Genomic DNA, 20,231 nt, shown 5'->3' with positions numbered 1-20,231 from the left:
AACGACTGAACAACAACAACAACAACAGCATAAAAATTAGGCTGTTGGTGTACCCAATAGGTCAGCTTATAGATTCACTTCCAAGATGGTGACTTCAGACTGAATAAGTCCCTATCAGGTACTGCAGCCTAGTAATGTTGGTAACCCCTGGGAAGGACATATTTAGGCCTGCAATCTCTATCTTGGAACTGAATCTACAAGCTGACCTGATGACAACAACAAAATCCTATTTTCAGTCCTTGTTCTGCCACCATCACGAACTACTGAATACTTAGTCTTTAAAATAACTATGTTGTGTTGAATCCAACTAAGTCATTGTGCATGAGGAATGACTTCTCTAGCCCAAGGGAACTTCCCCTCACTCTCCTTCTGCTGTGTGCCCTCTGCATTGGAGGGGGGAGAAGTTCCATTGTACTTGTGGAAGTCATTCCTCAAGCACAATGATTTTGTAGGATACAACCCGTAGCTTCTTGCATAACTCAAGATAAATTGTAATGGTGAATTTATGTTCAGTAGATTTTCACAAGTTAAATGAATATGGTGGAGTCATTAAACAAGAGTTTAACGTTGCCAGCTGACCATTTTCAGAACTGAAAAGACATGTCTAATGCTTATTTGTAATGATAAGTGTGCTGTTTTAATAGGGACAGGACCTCCTCAGTTCACACCAGCTTTCCAAAGTGCTTACAGTATCCCTGATTCTTTAAGGATCTTTACAAAAGAACCATAGGAGAAAATCAAGAAAGCTGCTTTCACATGTACTGTGCCATTTCTTCAGTACCTGGCAGTCTTTTTCCTTTCCTTTTCCTCTGCTTCTTCTTTCTGAGCAGTGTTCAGACTTTCAGCATCTGCCAGGTTATCCACCGCAATGGCCAAGAAGACATTCAACAAGATATCTAATTCAAACCATTTTAAGGATACTACATAGGTATTGCAACCTAGTTCCTTTGCCAACTGGGAAACATGAAATCCATATTCCTAAATTCAGCGAAGGGCATAAGCAAACCGGTAAAGGGTGTTTTTTATTTTTTATTTAAAAAATCCCATGGCTCATTTACATTGGTTTACAAGTCTGTAGTAGCAAATAGCAAATTCACACATTCACTTGAAACTATCCCTGGGGAGGATGCACACACTAGTCCCATCCCCAGCATTCCTGCTTCTGTGAACTCCATTCCCAACTTTCATGTGTTGAGCAAGGAGGTATGGGGTGGTGGTAGGAATTCATACTTTAGCTGCATGTTTAGAATCCTCCCTGTTTTTGGGGACCCTGCACAATGAATCAGGGCTCCTAATCAAGGGAAGGATTCTAAGTGCATTCATTTCAAACAGGAGAAGAATCTCCCTTCAACCCTTCCATTAAACATGTAAACACTTGAGGCTATACCTGGCAAGAACAATGTTAGATGGAAATAGCATGCACAACCCTAATCCTCTCCTCAGTACATTTTCAGGCAAGCGTATGAATATGCTTTGGTTTCTGAGAAATGCTTGGAGCGGCTATTACATTCCCCGGCAAATTCTCTTGGGGAAGATAATGACATTGAGCACAAGTTCTCTTGCACAAACCCAACTGAAATGAAACTAACATGGAAGAGAAATCTAGACCTAAACAACTCAAGTAACGTATAAAAATTCACTCGATCAAAAGTAGTTGCTGATTTTAGCTCTAATCAGGTGCCACTTCCATGCTGACATACAGGTGCTGTGACAGCTCCCAGCAAGGAATGACTCCTCAACCCACTTCAGTATCAGGGGCCACCTCTGCACATACTTTGGGTGATAGCCAATGTTGCACAAGTGGATTTCCTCTTCCTCTGCTTTCCCTGCAGCCCCCTGTGGTCTCCATGGAGCTTCCCAACTTCTAAGATTTGGCAGAGATGGGTGGGAGAAGGAAAGGAAGGGAAAGTCCCATAACACCAGCAAAAGTCTGTTCTCCTTGCATACAGGCATAATTGGAGATCTCCCATAACCACTGTTTGTTTGTTTGTTTGTTTGTTTTTTAATCACCACACCTAACATAAAGGAATTTCATAACTATTAATATTATTGACACAATCCAAGTATTTCTCCTAATAATAATAATAATAATAATAATAATAATAATAATAATTTTATACTCAGCCTTTCTTCCTGACAGGGACTCAATGTGGCTTACAGACAGAGTTACAGATAATTCCACCAAGTAGCTCATTGCTATTGTTGACTGGGAGTTGCACAGAGTCCAGGTCAAATTATCTGTGACGGAAAACCAGAATAGGTAGAGAACGAAAACAGAATAGAGCATCCTGGAAGAGGGCATCTGGCTGGGTGGCAACCTGGACAGAAGTATTCCATGCTGCAACATTTTTTTAGATATCCAGCAATTACTTATCACAGCAATTTTAACCAAGAACAGAATCAACATTATCAGTAATGACTAGTCAGGAGACCAAAGTGTTTACATATATTTAACTGATAATTTTGAGAATGGGGAATCAGAATATGGAAATCTCTGGTTTAAGTATTTTATATTCATGTTCTTTATATTTCAGAATTAAGATTAATTTCTAAAAATGAAAGGATACAGTTACCACAGATGAAGAGGATAATGAAGTATATGCAGACTACCATTCCTGATGATGATGGGCCTCCATAGGCCATAATACCATCATACATGACAGCATTCCAGTCTTCACCTGTTAGAATCTAAGAAATTGATTCTTTATTAATGAATGAACACAGAACATTAAAAATCAATTATGTTTCTGCTTCAGTTCACAGCATAGAAAAAAATACTCCATCAGCTGTACTTATATGACTAACAACATTCTAACCACTTCTCTTATGCATTGCTTTATACTACTATAAAATAAGGACATACTGTTTTGGCGACGGAGCTTTAGATCTACCACAACCTTTGCCAATACATTGCATTTACGGTTTTGGAGAATTACTTCTCTAAAAGGACTGCTTAAATTGTTACCTATGTGAACATTTAGGGACATTTCTGACATGACATTCGTTATCTGCACAAATTATCCCACCTCTCCTTGACTACGCGATCACATATACAAATGTAACACATGGACCTAGCATTAATACTCAGAATTTATTTAGAGAATTTCAGGTGCTTAAAGCTCTTCACATACACTACCTTAACAATTCTTGCAACAGCTACATAAAATAATCTAGAATGATCATCCCCATATTGCAAACAGGATATGTATGGGCTGATGCAGAGAGAATGGTAGATTCTCTTAAGTCCACAAGGTGAATATGTGGCTGAGATGAAACTTTAACAAGAAACTACCTGGTTCACTAGAGATACACCAGTGTCAGGGCTCCACTCTGTCCAGACCTTATCTCTCACCTCCTCAGATGAGAACTAAGGAGAACAAGACCCTTCAGCAGATCTCCACACTGGGAACGACTCTGACTAGACACTTACTTTGGCCATCCCTACCCTGTACCCTGGGTCAGGAGGTTGCCATACCAGCTGTTTCAAGGCCACAGGAGCAGAGGGAACAGTGAGTAAGGCAGCAACTTCAAGGCCATCACCAAAGTACCCAGGAAGCTGCACATTAGGCTATTAGAGAGAAGTGCATGAAAACACCTGCTTGGATCAAAGCCTGGGTGAGACACCAGGAAGGGGTGGAGCCTCCAGCTCCTATGCAAGTAAAAGCTCTCTTCCAAGCTCCAATCTTCCTAGCCTGGAGAAACAAACAGACAACCAGCTCTGAACTGGGCAACTGCTAGAAAAAGAAACTCTGCAATATTCAAAGTTGCAGTCAGCAAAGAGATCCCTTGGTTCACTTTGCACCTATTAGCAATGTTTAGGATGACTTAAACGGACAAGAAATGTATTGGCTGAGCTAGCCCCAAGACTGGCTGTGGATGTAACAATCCAGAGACTGAAATCACGAGTCATTCATGCATCCAAGCTCATTGTTTTCTTGGCACAACCAAAAGCACCTATAGACACCTAACAAAGCAACCTGTGAACCAGATTTGAAGGGTGCACAGGGAGCTGCAGGATAAAGGAGCTGTGAAGAAGGGGAATTTCTGTTGCACAAGCAGAACAGCAGTGCTTGATACAACTGAAAATGATCAAGGGAATGCAATGTGATAATCTTTATTAAACCACTAAGATTCTGCAAATGAGCATGTGATCAATTGAGAATTTTAAAAAACAGTAACTTTTTGCTGTTTCTGAAGCAATGCAGAGTACAAAACTCTAAAAAAAATGTATCCAGGTTTTATCCCCTTTGATGTTTTATTGAGATAATTCAGCACCTAATCAGCTACTTTGATATCTTGCACATATTTCATCTGGGTACGTCCATAATATGAATGGAAAACAGTCTGAATATGGTTTCAAATATGGTTTGTTTGTCATAGCTTGGCCCAAAGAGCCCTAGGAACTATAGTTTTATACAGACATTGTAGGTTTGTTCTTGAATAACACTGGGTGATGTCCAGTTGTGCCCATCTGCTAGCGGAAATGACTTCCACTCACAACAGGACTTCTCCTTCCTCTCCTCCTGCGTACAGCTCTCTGCATGCCCACATCTGCTTGGGGGGGGGTGGCTGAGGTACCCTTTGGAGTTGATTTTGGGCTCTGGAGGCAGGAGAGGAAGGAGACATTGGATACCAGCCCCTATAGAAAACTATCATTCCCGAAAGGAATTACCATTAAAACAGCTTTGAATCTCCTTTAAATAAATAATGTAGACACAAAGTGCATTGTTGAAAATGGAAGCAGCCAAGCAGACACCAAACTTTTTACTGTTCGCTATAGTAAAACTGCATCCAGACATGATGCTAAGCTATGGTTTAGTATTACATGAGAAAGCATCAGGTTTCTGCGCTGCCGCTTCCCTCTTTGAAGCAGTCACAAGGAGGTTAGAAGCTTTCCTCTTTGTAACAGAAAGAGCAGTCACTCCACCTCTTTGTTGACCAGCTACCACCACCTCCCATGCTGCCAAACGTACAAGCTGCAGAAATTAATTGGAGGATAGGGAACTACTGTACTGTTAGCAAGCTCACAAATCTGTCCAAGCAAGGGCCCAACGTGCACCTTAAAATTAGAAGAATGGACAGGCACTAGGACAAATGTGTAAGACAGATACTGTGTTAACAGAATACTTAACTCCAGAATTAAGTGGGATCTAACATTTTGTAAATGTGATTCAGCATGAACACAAGAATGACTACAAACAGGTAATACATGTACAGCCTCACCTAAAGGCCACTTCACTATTGTTCCCCCCCCCCCAACATGGAGACTAATCTCTGTTGTATAAAATGCATGACATTTATAATGTCTGAATGGATGCACTGTCTGTTTTTACTTTCCAGATTAAAGAGCTGGAAGCAGCCACAGAAGCATCAGCTTCCTCATTTATGCACCTATGCTCCAAAAGTTACTAACACTGACACTAAACCTAGCAAACATTGCTCTCTGTAACATCTTCAACTAAGGCTGCAGTCCTATTTATATATACCAAATGGATTTTTCTTCTGAGTAAACATGCATGGGATTGCACTGTAAGTAAACTTGCCTCAGAATGGGCTGCATGATTTTTTGCAATAGCAAATGAACACCAAGAAATATACCGGTTGTGCCAAGTCTGGAAGATATCCCAGTAGTGCAGGGAAATTATTTGGGCACCACAGGTAGATAAATAAGAGGAAGCATCTAAGACTGAGGGCTGTCTGGTTTTAGGGCTTTTGTTTTGTTTTAATTACAATAATTTGCCACTAACATTAATGGCTACAATCTAGTTAGCCCTTAACTTGCATTTGAGGGCATGTGTGAATTAGTGGTTCTTTCTTTCTTTCTTGTTTTAATATTGATTTATATCTATTAGTAACTTTGCATTAATGTAAAATTTTATATATTAACTGTATATTTCTGTAATATTTTGTTTAAGTTGTCTGTTGTTGCTTCTGTTTTTTTTGTACACCACTTACGATAGATATAGTCTAAATATATTAAGCAGTATAGAAATTAAAGCAAGCAACTTGAAAAGCAATTAACTCTTCCTGCATATTTCTGTCTCTCTGCATTTATGTCTGTCTGTCTGTTTCTTCTTCCAGTGTTGCTTTTAAAAGTTACCCAAATTTCAAGATCAGCCTTTCCTGTAACACTGGATTTTTGTGGGGTTTTGAGGGCGGAGGGAGAAAAATCAAATAAAGATACTTTCTTGTATGTGTAAATCCATAACACCTGCACCTTTGGACTGTAGAACAAGATTGAGGTAATTTACCAACATACAGCTTTAAATATGTGATATGCAAACATTTTGTTTTTTTTTAAAAAAAAGACAAGTTAAATATAAGGGAAGATTTTATTTTTTACATTAAATGACTACATTTCTTATATTTTGGATGAACAAAGACAACTTAATATTAATGACGTTAACATAAAAGCTATGCTGCATAGATAGATTGAATACATGATATGAACAAATGGTACAAAATGATGCAAAATTACCAGAATATTGACTTTAATGAGAAGAATGCTATTTAACACAAACAGAATTAATAGTAGTTGTGGTAGTGATTTTTATTTTTATTTTTTAGGAGACAGGATTATTTAGACAGTTTTTGTTGTTCAAAGATAAAATGTTTTATAGTGGGTGAAAGAAAGTTACCTGGAATACAGTTAAAAGAGCTTGTGGGAAATTATCGAAGGTGCTCCGTTTTGTTTGAGTTTCATCAAAATTAAATTTGCCTCCAAACAGCTGCATTCCAAGCAATGAGAAGATTATGATGAAGAGGAAAAGCAGAAGCAACAGTGAAGCAATGGACTTCATTGAGTTTAACAAGGATGCTACCAAGTTGCTCAGGGATGTCCAGTGCCTACAAATTAAAATGCGTGTGTTAACCAAAAAAAAAAACCGTAAAAGAACAGTGCGTGATGAAATATTACAAAAGAGCTGCGGATCATACAAGTGTCAGTAGAACTCAGCAGTAAGGGTTGTTTTTTTTTTTAAGCTCATTGCCTTTGATTTGATCTTACCTGGTTACTTTAAAAATACGGAGGAGACGGACACAGCGGAACACTGAAATTCCAAGGGGTGACATAATTTCCAGCTCCACCAAGATGGTTTCAACAATGCCGCCACATACCACGAAGCAGTCAAAACGATTAAACAGGGATACAAAGTATGACTGCAGGCCCAAACTGTACATTTTAACCAACATTTCACAGGTGAATAAAGCCAGAAGAACTTTGTTAGCAATATCTGGAGGGGAAATATTCAGAAAATTATATTGGTTTTTACACCTCTGATTCAGTTTCATATGTTCTGCAGAAAACAATGAGAGTTTCTCTTTTGACCTCTTTGAGCAAACAGAACCCTTCGCTCTACATTCTTCTCAAGCTATGATGACGCAACCTATCCCCACCAAACCATAGCTCAGAAATAAAGGAGTTTGGTTCATAGCATTTCAAAGCAAATTTTCATTTCCTTCTTAAAATACACCAGTTTTACCTTTAGTACAGAAATGATTAAAAGTTTAGTGGGATTCTGATGTATGCACCAAGACTGACATATACCGTGTCTGCTTTGTTGTATCATATGAGTATCAAATACCCTAGTACAAATTTCATAGTAGACCCAGAAAAACCTCTTAATGACACAGACCAGAGGTGCTTGATAACAGCACACATTTACAGTCCACAACCCATATGACTGCAGTAAACTGCTGTCAAATTCAAATTAGTCTAGATTGCAACCCATCTAATCTGTGGAATGCAATCCATCTAACCTGGATAAACTCTAGCTGCAACTGACAACACGGGGCTAAAATTTTGCTTATACCTTCCCATTGTTCTTTTTCCACACAGCTTAAACAACCCAGAATGTCTACAAAATGCTAAATAAATAAATGGCTTGTTATTAAGTCTATAACAGTATTCTATTAGTTACTTAATGAGTAAGAAAACATTTTCATTTTACCTTGTATTTGTGTCAACCAATCAGGCTGGTTGTAATGCTCAGATGAGATAGTTAATGTGTTCAGGAAGACCAATACAATAACTAACCAATAAAACGAAACAGATTTGACAGCAGCTCTGCATCTTCTTCTATTGAATCGGTTCCATCTACGCCAACGCCGACTAAAATATAAAACAGCAGACTTATTACAACACAGAATAAAACCACAAAAATTAGGCTTGAGGAAAATTTATTCTAGGTAAAGACATCATGGTTGACTGTCTTGGTGCAACCAAACCACAGAAAGAACTCTGCTCTCGTGCCCATGCGCCATAACTCAGTTAGTTGGGGCATACAGCAGACACCCAGTAGATTTATCTCAAGGACCCGGTAGATGTGATAGGTGTAGACAAGTCTTAACACACTTTGGTCCCAGGGTGTTTAAGGCTTTAAAAGTGAGAACCATCAATTTGAACTAATCTCAGAAACAAATAAGCAGCCACTATGGTTACAGTATCAGAGTTGGATCCAGATCCATTCTGTCTGATCCAATAAACGTTCTGACAAACGTTCTTGACCAACAAAAGTTTCTAAACAGTCTTCGATAGCAGTCTGACAAACATTACACCCATCTGCTGTAGAAGTGGATTCTGCAGCAATGAACAGACAAGGTTGTTACCAACGATTGTGGCAGCACCAATCATATACTTTAGGAACAGGAAAATGAATCTCATGCCCCTTTCCCACCTCCTCAAGAGGGAGTATCAACAATTGTATGTTTTAAGAGTCTAACAAGCAGCAATTAGTATACATTCCACTGCTTCACATAGAGATCTCTGGATCAGACAGGGGGAAAAATCATGTCTGAATAAAGATTATGCAAATCAGGATTAGTTTAAAATTAGTTTCAGGTTAAAATTAGGGGTGAAGTCAGGGATACTATTTATACTTGGTTTTAAAAAAAGGAAGAAATGTGAATATGAAACGGAGTCAGGATTTACTGTTCTCATATTGTTGCCATTAATGACAAAGATCTTTCATCTTTATCTGTGGCTGCCACATTCTACCCCTTAGTCCTCTGTCTTATAAAGACTGGCGTTTCATGAGGTTTCCAATACATTTAAAATATTTTGGAAATATGCTACACATACATCTGACTTAAGAGCAAATAAAAACAAGACTCAAGAGCAAACTAAAAACATCCAAGGGCTATGGAAAGACCACAAACACATTATTCATATCACAATATTATGGCCACTCCAGATCTTCGGTAAGCAACTATACTAGTCTTCAGAGGAAGTGCTAAAGCTGACAAGGATGAAGAAGGTATATGCTGGGACCACAGAGCCTATTAGAATTTGCCAGTGAGGAAGCAGGGTTAGAAGAACCAAGGTCTCCATGCAATTCACACCAACCCCTATCCCTCTAAGATGGCGGCAGGAAGTAATTTAGCACTTTCAACATTATTGCAAAAAGCATTCCTTATGCTTAAGCTTGCACATCCTGCAAACCTGTCTACTTTCATAAAATCACCTTTTTGCAGGAAGTTTTGCAGGGCCACAAGTGGCACTGTGGTCTAAACCACTGAGCCTAGGGCTTGCCGATCAGAAGGTCAGGGGTTCGAATCTCCGCAACAGGGTGAGCTCCCGTTGTTTGGTCCCAGCTCCTGCCAACCTAGCAGTTTGAAAGCACGTCCAAGTGCAAGTACCGGTAGATAAATAGGTACTGCTCCAGCAGGAAGGTAAACAGCATAAACGTCGGCTCCCTTGGCCAGTAAAGAAAGATGAGCGCCGCAACCCCAGAGTTGTTCACGACTGGACTTAACTGTCAGGGGTCCTTTACCTTTACCTTTTACCAATTAAAATTGTGGAACACTTCACAGTTTGCTTTGACTCTTATGCACCCCAAAAAATACTACTGTGTACAAGAACAACTGCTCACACAAGTTTAAGATGCTGCATTAAGTGATGAAACTGAACAAAACAAACAGGTGTAACAACAGATGTTTAGGTAGACTGAAGTCTACTGAATGCATGAAGTTGTGTGGCCATAAGCAAAAACATCTAGGGCTCCAAATTAAAGAAAGAAGTGAAGGTGCAGTAAGCCCACACGGACTGGGGCATATTTCAGCCCTGACAGCAGATTTTCTGTGAGCAAGAAAATATAGAATTCTTCTCATGGCTTTAGAAATCCTGAGCTATAGATCTTTAGATACTAGTACATCTAGCCACTATTGTATATATGACCATAGTTATTGTCATTTTCTTCACTGCTGAGTCTAGGGAAGAAGAAAAAACCATTTCGAAGATTCCTACCAGGAGAAATCCAAAATCCAATGAATGCGGTATTGATAGTTTAAGAGTTTTAAGTTCAAGATTAAGAGATTTAGTTGTATAGTTGATTGATTAAATTATAGAAAGAGAAGCAGATAATGAAACAACAATCTTGAGATTTGGGGGGGGAGCGTTCTCAAAAGGTAAGAAACTTTAGAAAAGAATACAAGCTACTTGTATTTGTATTCTTAGGTTTTAGTGTGAACAAAGGCAAAGTTAAGAAACAAAGCAAGATACCATATTGAGAATATGACTGATTTTTTTTTTATTGTGCTTCTAAATATCTGCCTAAAGAAAAAGGACATTAACTTTATTGTTCAAATTATAAATATACCATGAAATATTGTATAGGTGAATTTCAAAAGAAACAAAAATATTTTTATTGTGATTCTGACACATTGCAAAGGGGCATCCTTGAAATATGGCATAAAATACACCAAGTACTGCCTCTCCTCATATCAACTGACTTGGCCCCTGTGATCATCAGCTGAGGCCCTTCTTCATGTGCCTCCTCCTAGAGTGCTCTGGAAGGCGGCAACACCAGAATGGGCCTTTTCTGCAGTGGCCTGTGGAATGTTCTCCCCAGGGAGGCTGATCTGGCACTTTCATTACAGATCTTTAGGCGCCAGGCAAAACATTTTTCTTCTCCCAGGCCTTCGGCTAGTTAAACAATCTATGGCCTTTTAAACTGTGTTGTGGGGAGTGGGTGGGTATTGTTTTTGCTTGCTACTATGGAATGTAGTTTTCTGTTTTCATATTGTAAACCATCCTGCGATCCTCGGATGAAGGGCAGTATAGAAAATTAATAACAACATTTTTTTCCTACTCTGATGAAAGTTATCAGCCCAATAGATTTTAACCATATATGCCCAAAAACCGTACAAAAATTCCCACACACACAAAAATTTCAGCAAAGTCAACTGTATGCAATAGCACCTGCATAGGACATTTGCACCATATGAACAAGGAGGTTCACAATGCAGAGACTTTGGATTGAGTCTTTCTTGCAACATGTGAGGAACACAACACTGAAAAAGTCAATGGAAGGATAAGTGGAGGGGTGGAAGATCTAAAAGCTGGTAGATTTGAGGCAGAGGAAGAAGCAACATCAGAAATAATAATAATAATGACTGCCTTTCCCATACAAAGCAATTGAGGCGGCTAAAAAAGCAATTAAAAGCTGCACAAAATCAGAGTATCGCATGATAAGGTTAAGATTGTTTCATTACTTATCATGTTTCCAGCCTCAGCATGTGAAACTATAACAGCTGCATATTATTTTTTCTGTTATTCCCCCCCTCCATATGCATTCCCTTCCTCTGCTGTTTCCTTTTGTCAACTTTAAATTGGAAGCTCCTCAGAGCAGGGACCTGCTCTCTTGTGCTCTGAAATGCTCCACGTGCTGAATTTTAAAAACTATCCCATTTCTATAGGGCAGACCATGTAAATGGGAAGTGGTAGAGCACCCACTTCGAATGCAAAGGTCATAGGTTCAATCACCAGTATCTCCATTTAAGGCTGGGAAAAACCATGCCTGAAATCCTGGAAAGCTGCAGTAGTAGTAGTAGTAGTAGTAGTAGTAGTAGTAGTAGTAGTAGTAGTTTATTATTATTATTATTATTATTATTATTATTATTATTATTATTATTATTATTATTAAACAGACAATACTGAGCTTGATTAATGGACGAATGGACTCGGTATATGGCAGCTCTTTGTGTTCTTTAAGCCATTATTGTTTTTTTCCTTGAATTACCTGCTCAAGTTTTTGTGGCCTTATGTTGTTAGATTGCATATGATGACGCTGTATACATTTCTTGTGCATTCACTAACACTTTTTTTAAAAAAAAAAGTTTCAGTCATATTCAACCGTAATATGTGTAGATCAACAGGAAACAGTTAAGGTGCGGGGGAAAGCGATGGAAAAGAGAGAGAAGAATACTGACCTGAACTTGGATTTTGAGATAATTTGACTAAAAGAAAAGGAAAACATATTTTTAAAGAAAATACGTAACAATTATTTACACAACTCCTTCTCCCTTGAAAGCTATGTTGGAAATTAAAAGCATTTAAAATTATTTCAATCTTGCATGTCTGTTTGATACAGAAATGTTCTATTGGTGTAAATTGCAAAATAATGTCACCTTTTTACTGCTGTTGAAGGATCAGCACAATAAAAGCTTGCGTGCTTTACATACATAGGAAACATTGCCTTTTTGAATTGATCTTTTACCAAAGCATATCAGTAACGATACTATTAAGACACTAATGTGAAAGTGGTTCAGAAATAGATTATAATCAAAATTTCACAATCAAAAAACAGTGGTTACCTGCTTGTATCTCACCACTCCTCCATGGCACTTACAGCAGATTCTCTCCCCCCCCCCCCCCCCGCCACTCTTAACAACCCTGCAAGGTAGACTGGAAGAGAGTGATTGCCCAACACCATGCAGTGAGCTTGAAAGGGTTCATTAAGAGTTTGAACTTAGGTTTCCAAGGTCTAAATCTAGCCACTACATCACACTGGTACAAATCATGGTTTGAATGTACTTATCAAGCGAATGGGGATTATCAGAAAAGAATATCTGAATTGTTAGGTAACAACACATGATAATAGCATCCATACCCAGTGCAATTTCTAGCAGCTGAACACTCACTACAGATTTCTGACTTACAAAATAAGCAGTAAAGGGCTACCAACTTAAATAAGTTTCAATTAGTTATTCAACAAATGTACATCCTTTTAATCATCCACATCTCAGAGAACTCCATTTTTGCTCAAAGACAATCTTCCTCAGAGTTTTCAGTTAACAGCACTAATGGTGGGTGTGTATGTATGTACACACAAACACACACAAACTTAGATGAAGAAAACTGCTCCTTTGCTCAGTGATTGCTAGAAATAAAACCATTGACATTCCTACCATGCTGTTTTGTACTCACCACAAAGCTCCACAGCATGCTGGGCCCTCCCCTTCTCCACCAACATTTTCAGTATTCACAGACTCAGTTTCACTCGCTTGCATGCTTGCTGTTGGTAGGATAGAAGATATAATTAGATTTTTAGCTCAGCAAAGCCAGCTACCCTTTGCTTTGTGTGCATTGCACAGAAAAGCTGTGCATTTCTCATGTATTTATTTAAAAGCAGGGGTGGGGTGGGGTGGGGGAAAGCAGAATGAAGTGTGAAAATGTTCACTTTAGTTAGCTGTCTTATGATAGCTTACTCTTTTTCTTCTGCGCAATCCCATTGTTTAGCCTGCACTGAAAAAGCTAACCCCAAATCCAGTTTGGATATAAATGGTTTACAGCAAGTGAAGTTACAACCCTAGCAACTTCTAAGGTGCTTTTGTGGCCAGATTAGCCCATTCCGTAGGGTTAGAATGGTTAAGTATAAAAAAGTTTAGCTTGAAAGGTTCCAATGAGCTTTTGTATACCTTCTAAACCAGAATGGGGCATTGTACAGTCTGAGGGCTGCATGCGGCTCTCAATGCCTTTTTTGGTGACCCTCAGCAACACTTAGGGCCCCACTGAGCCCTCCTGCCCACTTCCCAAAGCAGGGCAAAAGAGGTGAAGCAGTCGGTTTTGGTAAGGAGGCACAAGTGCTCTGCCAGGGTCCTAGAGTTCGCCACCCCCCCCCCTTTCCCAAAGCCTAGTTAGCACTTTCCCAGCTTTGGGAAGAAGGTGGGGGAGCTGTAGAACCCTGCCAGAGCATCGTGCCTCCTTCCCAAAGCAAGGCAATGTGAGGGCGAGGGGGGGACCCCTCATATTTTGGGCTCACTTCCCCCTCCCCTCTGGGTTCTGCCCACTTGGCATGAAAACTTGGACTGCCCTGTTCTATAAGCTCAGCACAAAGAGCTTACAGAACTGCACAAATGGAAAAGCGCCTCTGTGACTTTGGGCACTGATCTTCTTAGTTGCAATCGTAGTAGTGAGTGGGGAGACTGGCTGCTGCACTCATGTCCTGCTTGTGTGCTTCCCAAAAGCAGGGCTCTTCTTAGTGCAAAATTGTGCTCTGGCAAGGCAGAGCACAACAGTTTACGTTTTTCTAAGATCCAGCATGTTCACCCATGCTTATGTTGGTATGGTAGCAGCTAAAATAATTACCGGTAACTACAAGCACCAGGAAGCTCCTGGTCTTAATCTTGACTCTGCCATGCACAGCTTTCTCACACCGCTTGGGGGTAATAGCACTGATCTATTGTATAATGTTGTTGTAAGGATATATTAAGCCTATGCAATATAGCATTCACAAGTGAACTGGTTCAATCTGTGGATGGAGGTTAGAGGTGGGGCTAACCCATTGACTGTGCATACTTTAAGAATGTCTGCACAGGGCCAGAGGAGCAAGGATATAGGGAAAATTGATAATGCTTCGCATGGCAGCTGAGATGAAATTATTGCCTCAGCACACAGAACAGAGAGACAATTTCTTGCCAGTCCATGAAGACAGGCTGTCACCTAAAGCAGAACAAACAAATAAACAATAGACTGGCTTTTAAATTACCAGGACTCAGTTCCAGTAACATTTTTGCTTTCACTATCTTCACAAGTTTTGTCAGGGACAATTCTGACAGCTTTTATTATCTTGGTACTTGCTCTAATTTACTCAGGTGTCAATGTTTTGTACAATATTTGCCCCCAATAAAGTTCTGAAGTATTGCTAGGTTGAACATACACAGTCTATGGCTCACTCCAGCCTGAGCACAACACCATGCCTAATTCACAACCGTGTGCTGTGATCTGCCAGGGGTAAGTGAGAACCCTTCCCTCTTTTCAGTCACAGTCTGGTAGCAAGCAAAATAACCTAATGAAGGCAAAGATATGTGGCTAGCGGGGTTGCATTAAACTTGGGTAGTGGGGGTCCACAATCCTTTTGAGCTGTTGTCAAACAACTCTCATTATGATCTACTCTGTTTAATTTAATGGCTTTCCAAGCCACCAGTATAAATCTTGGGCTGCAATCTGATGCACACTTAACTGGGAGTAAGCTCCACTGATCATATGGGAAACTTACTTTGAGTAAACATGCCTTAGATTGAACTGTTAGTCATTTGTTGCACAGGATTCAGACTTCTTCCATCAATGTATCAATTCTGTTATCTATCACACTTTCTCAGTCCTTTCTCAGTGTGGCATGGCAGTGTCACCAAGCACCATTCAATAATTCCTGCAACATCACTACTAATTCTAAGCAATCACACATCTTATTTATTTATCAATTCACCAGAGTGAGAATTTCTCCACTCTACCACTTAACCACTTGAAAGGTGGTGAACACGTAAAAGGCCACTCTCTGCCCCTGATTAATTTCTAGGGATTGTCTCCCCCTTTCTAATGTTGAAGCGTGTGTCTCCCTTGCTTTTAAAAAATAGAACATGTGGAATGTTTCAATGCTCCGCCCAACCCCGCCAACATTTAAATCACTACCAACACTGGTTCGGGCCTAGCGAAGGATAATTCTGAGGTAGGAAACATTATCCAGAAAAGTCCTTAAATTTCTTTGCACGAAAAGCCACCAAACCTCTGGACTGTCCCACAAAGCAAAGAAATAAGTTCCAATATATCCATGCACTTGGAAGAAAGAAAACAGTTCATTCTGCTGGCACTGCACAACACTGCAAACATACATTTTTGCCATTGGCAGAACTACCAGGTGTCCTTGTTTATAAGAGAAAGCTTGCTCTTGGTCAATGCGCCATCATAACCTGAGAGCTTTTAAACACTTTATGGTTTTCATCACATTGAAACTAAAGTGATGCACTCATATCTGACTCATTTGCCTTTCTAGATCATATGCTTTAACTTGATTGAGAGCCATTCAATGGAAATTTAAACGAGTATAATGAAATTTCAGCTTACAGTTGTTGCACTGCAGCAACAATCTCTTTGAAGCAGGCATTCAAGCAGCAAATCACTTCCATGCAAGATGTGTGTCCACATGCAACCTGGAGAATATATTTACTCCCAGGTGTTTGGGAATTTAAACAACAGCACTCAAAACTCATTGCCTAGATTGAAACACCCCACTGCAAAACAGAACACATTTTTACCATGTTTGTTTGACCCACGGCAACATCTAAATCTGCTTTTCTTCTTGTCGTCTAATAAATCGGCCAACGTAACCCCTTCATGTTAAACACATGCAACCCCGTCAATAAAACAGCAGGTGGCAGCAGCAGCAGTGCAAAAGACAATAAAGAATCCACATTCAGTGCAATGCCAGTTGAGATGCTACATGACACAGGAGGACTATATTGGCTTTGCTATCAGCAACTGCAGCCTAAATCTAGGACTGTGTAAAATTGAGAGGGCTGAAGTGGCGAGGCTTCTGGATTTCATTAAGAGCATCCGATCATCTCCTCCCTCTTAAGCCTCCCAGGTGAAATCTCAGAAGGCAAAAGGTGTGTTTGTGGAGGAGGGTAGCCGCCCAGGCAGCTGGCTATCAGAAGCAGAATTATATAAAATAAAGCACGCATATGCCAATGCAATTTCTGTAATTGATAACACGTTTCAGGGCTGTACCGGTAGTTGAGTTGTGAAGCATGTGTGCAAAAGGTTCTGTATTCAATTCACCAGATAAAAATGGGGATGCCTAATATCTGAAAGGCTGGAGAGGAACTGCCAGGGCTTATCCACATTTGCTGTGCTTTCTAGGCACAGGTCCCCACTTTAATGCGCTGTGTCTGAGTGCTGCTTTTTTTTTTTTTTTTTTTGCCCCAGTGCTTTCCCCATGAAAACCTCCCCTTTAAAGCTGAATCAGAACAAACGGCAATTCAGCTTTCAAGAGGAAAAAAGTGATCAGATATGGGACTTTAGTGTGGACCTGTGCCTAGAAAGGAAGTCTGGATGATCTAGATGTACCAATAGTCTGGTAAAGCACCAAAATTCTTTGGTGCAGAATTTTGATTAGTTTTTGAAATAATCGTAGTAACTACATTCTTGCTTAAATTAATTTACTCCTTACAGTAATTCTTGGCCAAGCTGGGGGAGTGCTCACAATAGATTCTGAGGGAACAGAGGTGAGTCATTGCTGGCAGTTGCACAGATCATAAACCGCTTTCTATTCAGTGATTAGTAATTAGCATCCTGATAGTTTTACAAGGGTATCTTTACAGTAGAGTATAAAGATTAAGGGCTGATTCACGGAACTGCAAATCAGGCTTGTCTTTCAACTCAAGTTAATTGTTTTGCCTGCTTGGATTGAATGTGTCAACTCCCACAAACATAAATTGCACGTGGATGTTAGGCACACAATTCATCAAAGGCACTGATACCTGAGATTTGTGGTTTTTCTATCCAGGCTGGCAAGCAGCTCTCCCCAGTCTTGGATACCCCAGATGCTGCAGGACTACAACTCTCATCTTCCCTGACCATTGGCCAAAATAGCCAAGGACTGATGACTGTTGTTGTCCAATAATATCTGGGGACCAAAAATGGGGGGGGGCAGCTACTTTAGCATATGTTATAAAACCAACTGTATTTCTACTCTTATAAATCAGTGTTGTCTATTCCAAAGAAGAGCAGGGTGGATTTTTATATGCAATATTAAGGCTACAATTCTATGAACATTAATCGGGGGGGGGGGAGAAAGCATCACTGAACACAGTGGGACTTTCTTCCAAGTAAGCGTGTGTAGAATTGGTCTGCACATGCAGGTACCAGTTTCCCCATGGTTGACACAGCCCTGATCATATCCAACTCTCTCTATCTCAGAACCAGAATAAGAAAACTGGGAATTAACAGTGGACTTGCAGAGTTACTCCAAAGACTAGCAAGACAATAAAGCACCTTGCAAGAAGTAACATAAAGCTAAGGGACACGGGTGGCGTTGTGGGTTAAACCACAGAGCCTAGGGCTTGCCGATAAGAAGGTTGGCGGTTTGAATCCCTGCGACGGGGTGATCTTCAGTTGCTTGGTCCCTGCTCCTGCCAACCTAGCAGTTCGAAAGCACGTCAAAGTGCAAGTAGGTAAACGGTGTTTCTGTGCGCTGCTCTGGCTTCGCCAGAAGTGGCTTAGTCATGCTGGCCACAGGACCTGGAAAAACTGTCTGCGGAAGCGGACAAACGTTGGCTCCCTTGGCCTGTAAAGCGAGATGAGTCCCTCAGCCCCAGAGTCGTTCGCGACTGGACTTAACTGTCAGGGGTCCCTTTACCTTTTTAAAGCTAAGTTAAAAGAGTCAGTTTTTTAAAACTGGTTGTTTCCACACCATCACATTCTAAAGCAATGAAAATAAATTATGTTGCTGCAGCAGAAGTGCAAAAAAAATCTCATCACTAAGGCCAACCAGCATCACTCTGATTACACTCATTTAAGAAATCAGTTGACAAAGTGCATGTCATTCTCACATAAGATAGGGAGTAATTAATTTTCTGTAATCTAACTACAGTATCACACAATGGCATTTTAAGTGGCAGAATCTTCCAAGAGAATAAAAAGGAGAGATATGGCAGGGCACTATAGATAGTGTTTTGAGAAAGGCAGGTTTCTTGTTGTTGTTCAGTCGTTCAGTCGTGTCCGACTCTTCCTGACCCCATGGACCAGAGCACGCCAGGCACGCCTATCCTTCACTGCCTCTCGCAGTTTGGCCAAACAGAGCACAAATAATAATGCAGCCCAGCAACTAATCTTAAGCAACTTTAATTATTTCCCTGTTAAATTTTATGTTACTCAAAGATTTTCCATAGCAATATTCAGAATGTTCTGAGTAGCCTACTCTGAAATATATTCCATGGCGATATTGTTAACAGATTAGCTGTTCCATTACAGGATGTGCTTGATATGGCACAGATTGCTGCTTTAAGGTACCATTAACCAGTAACACACAAAGACACTGGATGCTTGATCTGGGCCAAAGAGCATCTCTGCAGAGGTTGATAATAGTAGGATCACTGCCTGAGACAGATATCTTTTGACTCTAAAATTAGCCAAGCAAGTGGCTAAAATTGCTATTTCCCTTTTAGAAGCACCAAGGGATGGATCTCCAGATGGGCCAATTTTCTCTACATCCACAAGATGTTGATAGGCAATTTGGGGGTTGTTCTACAGCTATCTCTGGCTTCAGGAGGAAGACTAAAAAGCCAAGGGGCTCCCCAGCTAGCCAGTTCTTCTATCTAAGCAGTGTAAAGAAAACCTAAATGTTAAGGAGGATTTTTGATTCTATGCAAAACTTGCTGTCAGGTCAGCAATTTCTAGCCTGGTCCTCTAATAGTTAACACTTTGGTGTAGAAAAATTGCTCTTCAGAAAATTACTGCTTGCTGTAATATACCCCCATTTATTTTGACAGTTTGTCAAAATAAAACAATAATAATCTTACAGTGCTGACATTTGTCAGTAAGATTTAAAGTAACATAAAATGCAGCCTGACATTTTAGGGCAGGAAATGGCTCTTGCAACTCATTGCTAGATCTCAAGGATGCAGGTTCTGTACAGGCCAACCCTGCATATACAGATATGTGCATGCACATTTTTAACATAACATCTTGAATGAACACAAAATGTAACTGAGGTTGCAATCTATTATTGTTGTTATTGCTATCATTACATTGATTACACGCTTTCCACCAGCAGGTCCTAGGGTGGGTTACAACAATTTAAAATTCAGAATTAGAAACAGTTAAAACAGAGTACAATCATAGGTATTGGGTGAATCCTGAAAACACACATCTCATGTGTCAAATGACAGGGTAAAGAGGTGCATATTCAACATTCGCTGAAACTTGTACAGCAAAGAAACCAGGTGGACCACAACTGACGCTCTCTTCTGGGCTGCCACCACCTGCAAACCTCTGACAGAGGTGGAACTGCTAAGCTGCTGATCATAACACCTGGGAGGGTTTTGTAGGGAAGGAGGAGCTCTCTCTGATATATGGGCCTAAGTCATTTGGAGCTGCAAACACTACCATGAGCACCTTTGAACTGGGCCCGGAAACAAACTAACAGCCAATGCAGCAGTTTATATGTGTTCCAAAG

At 40.1% G+C, this 20,231-nt stretch overlaps 1 protein-coding gene across 26 annotated transcripts in view; it reads right to left on the bottom strand.

The window, feature by feature from the left end:
- CACNA1D (calcium voltage-gated channel subunit alpha1 D) overlaps positions 1-20,231 on the bottom strand; it is a 184,382-nt gene that overhangs the window by 74,545 nt on the left and 89,606 nt on the right. For 25 of the 26 annotated variants that reach the window (XM_033140918.1, XM_033140913.1, XM_033140914.1 and 22 more), the window contains 7 exons: positions 13,205-13,292; positions 12,208-12,234; positions 7,950-8,110; positions 7,007-7,232; positions 6,639-6,846; positions 2,568-2,688; positions 782-896 (listed from right to left, as the gene is read on the bottom strand). In XM_033140918.1, coding sequence (XP_032996809.1) covers positions 782-896; positions 2,568-2,688; positions 6,639-6,846; positions 7,007-7,232; positions 7,950-8,110; positions 12,208-12,234; positions 13,205-13,292 — 946 coding nt within the window. The remainder of the gene's footprint in view (positions 1-781; positions 897-2,567; positions 2,689-6,638; positions 6,847-7,006; positions 7,233-7,949; positions 8,111-12,207; positions 12,235-13,204; positions 13,293-20,231) is intronic. The other variant, XM_033140896.1, reaches the window with a different exon arrangement.

This window comes from Lacerta agilis, chromosome 2, assembly GCF_009819535.1.
Source record: "Lacerta agilis isolate rLacAgi1 chromosome 2, rLacAgi1.pri, whole genome shotgun sequence".
Lineage (NCBI taxonomy): Eukaryota > Metazoa > Chordata > Lepidosauria > Squamata > Lacertidae > Lacerta > Lacerta agilis.
This window is presented reverse-complemented; position numbering and strand designations above follow the sequence as displayed.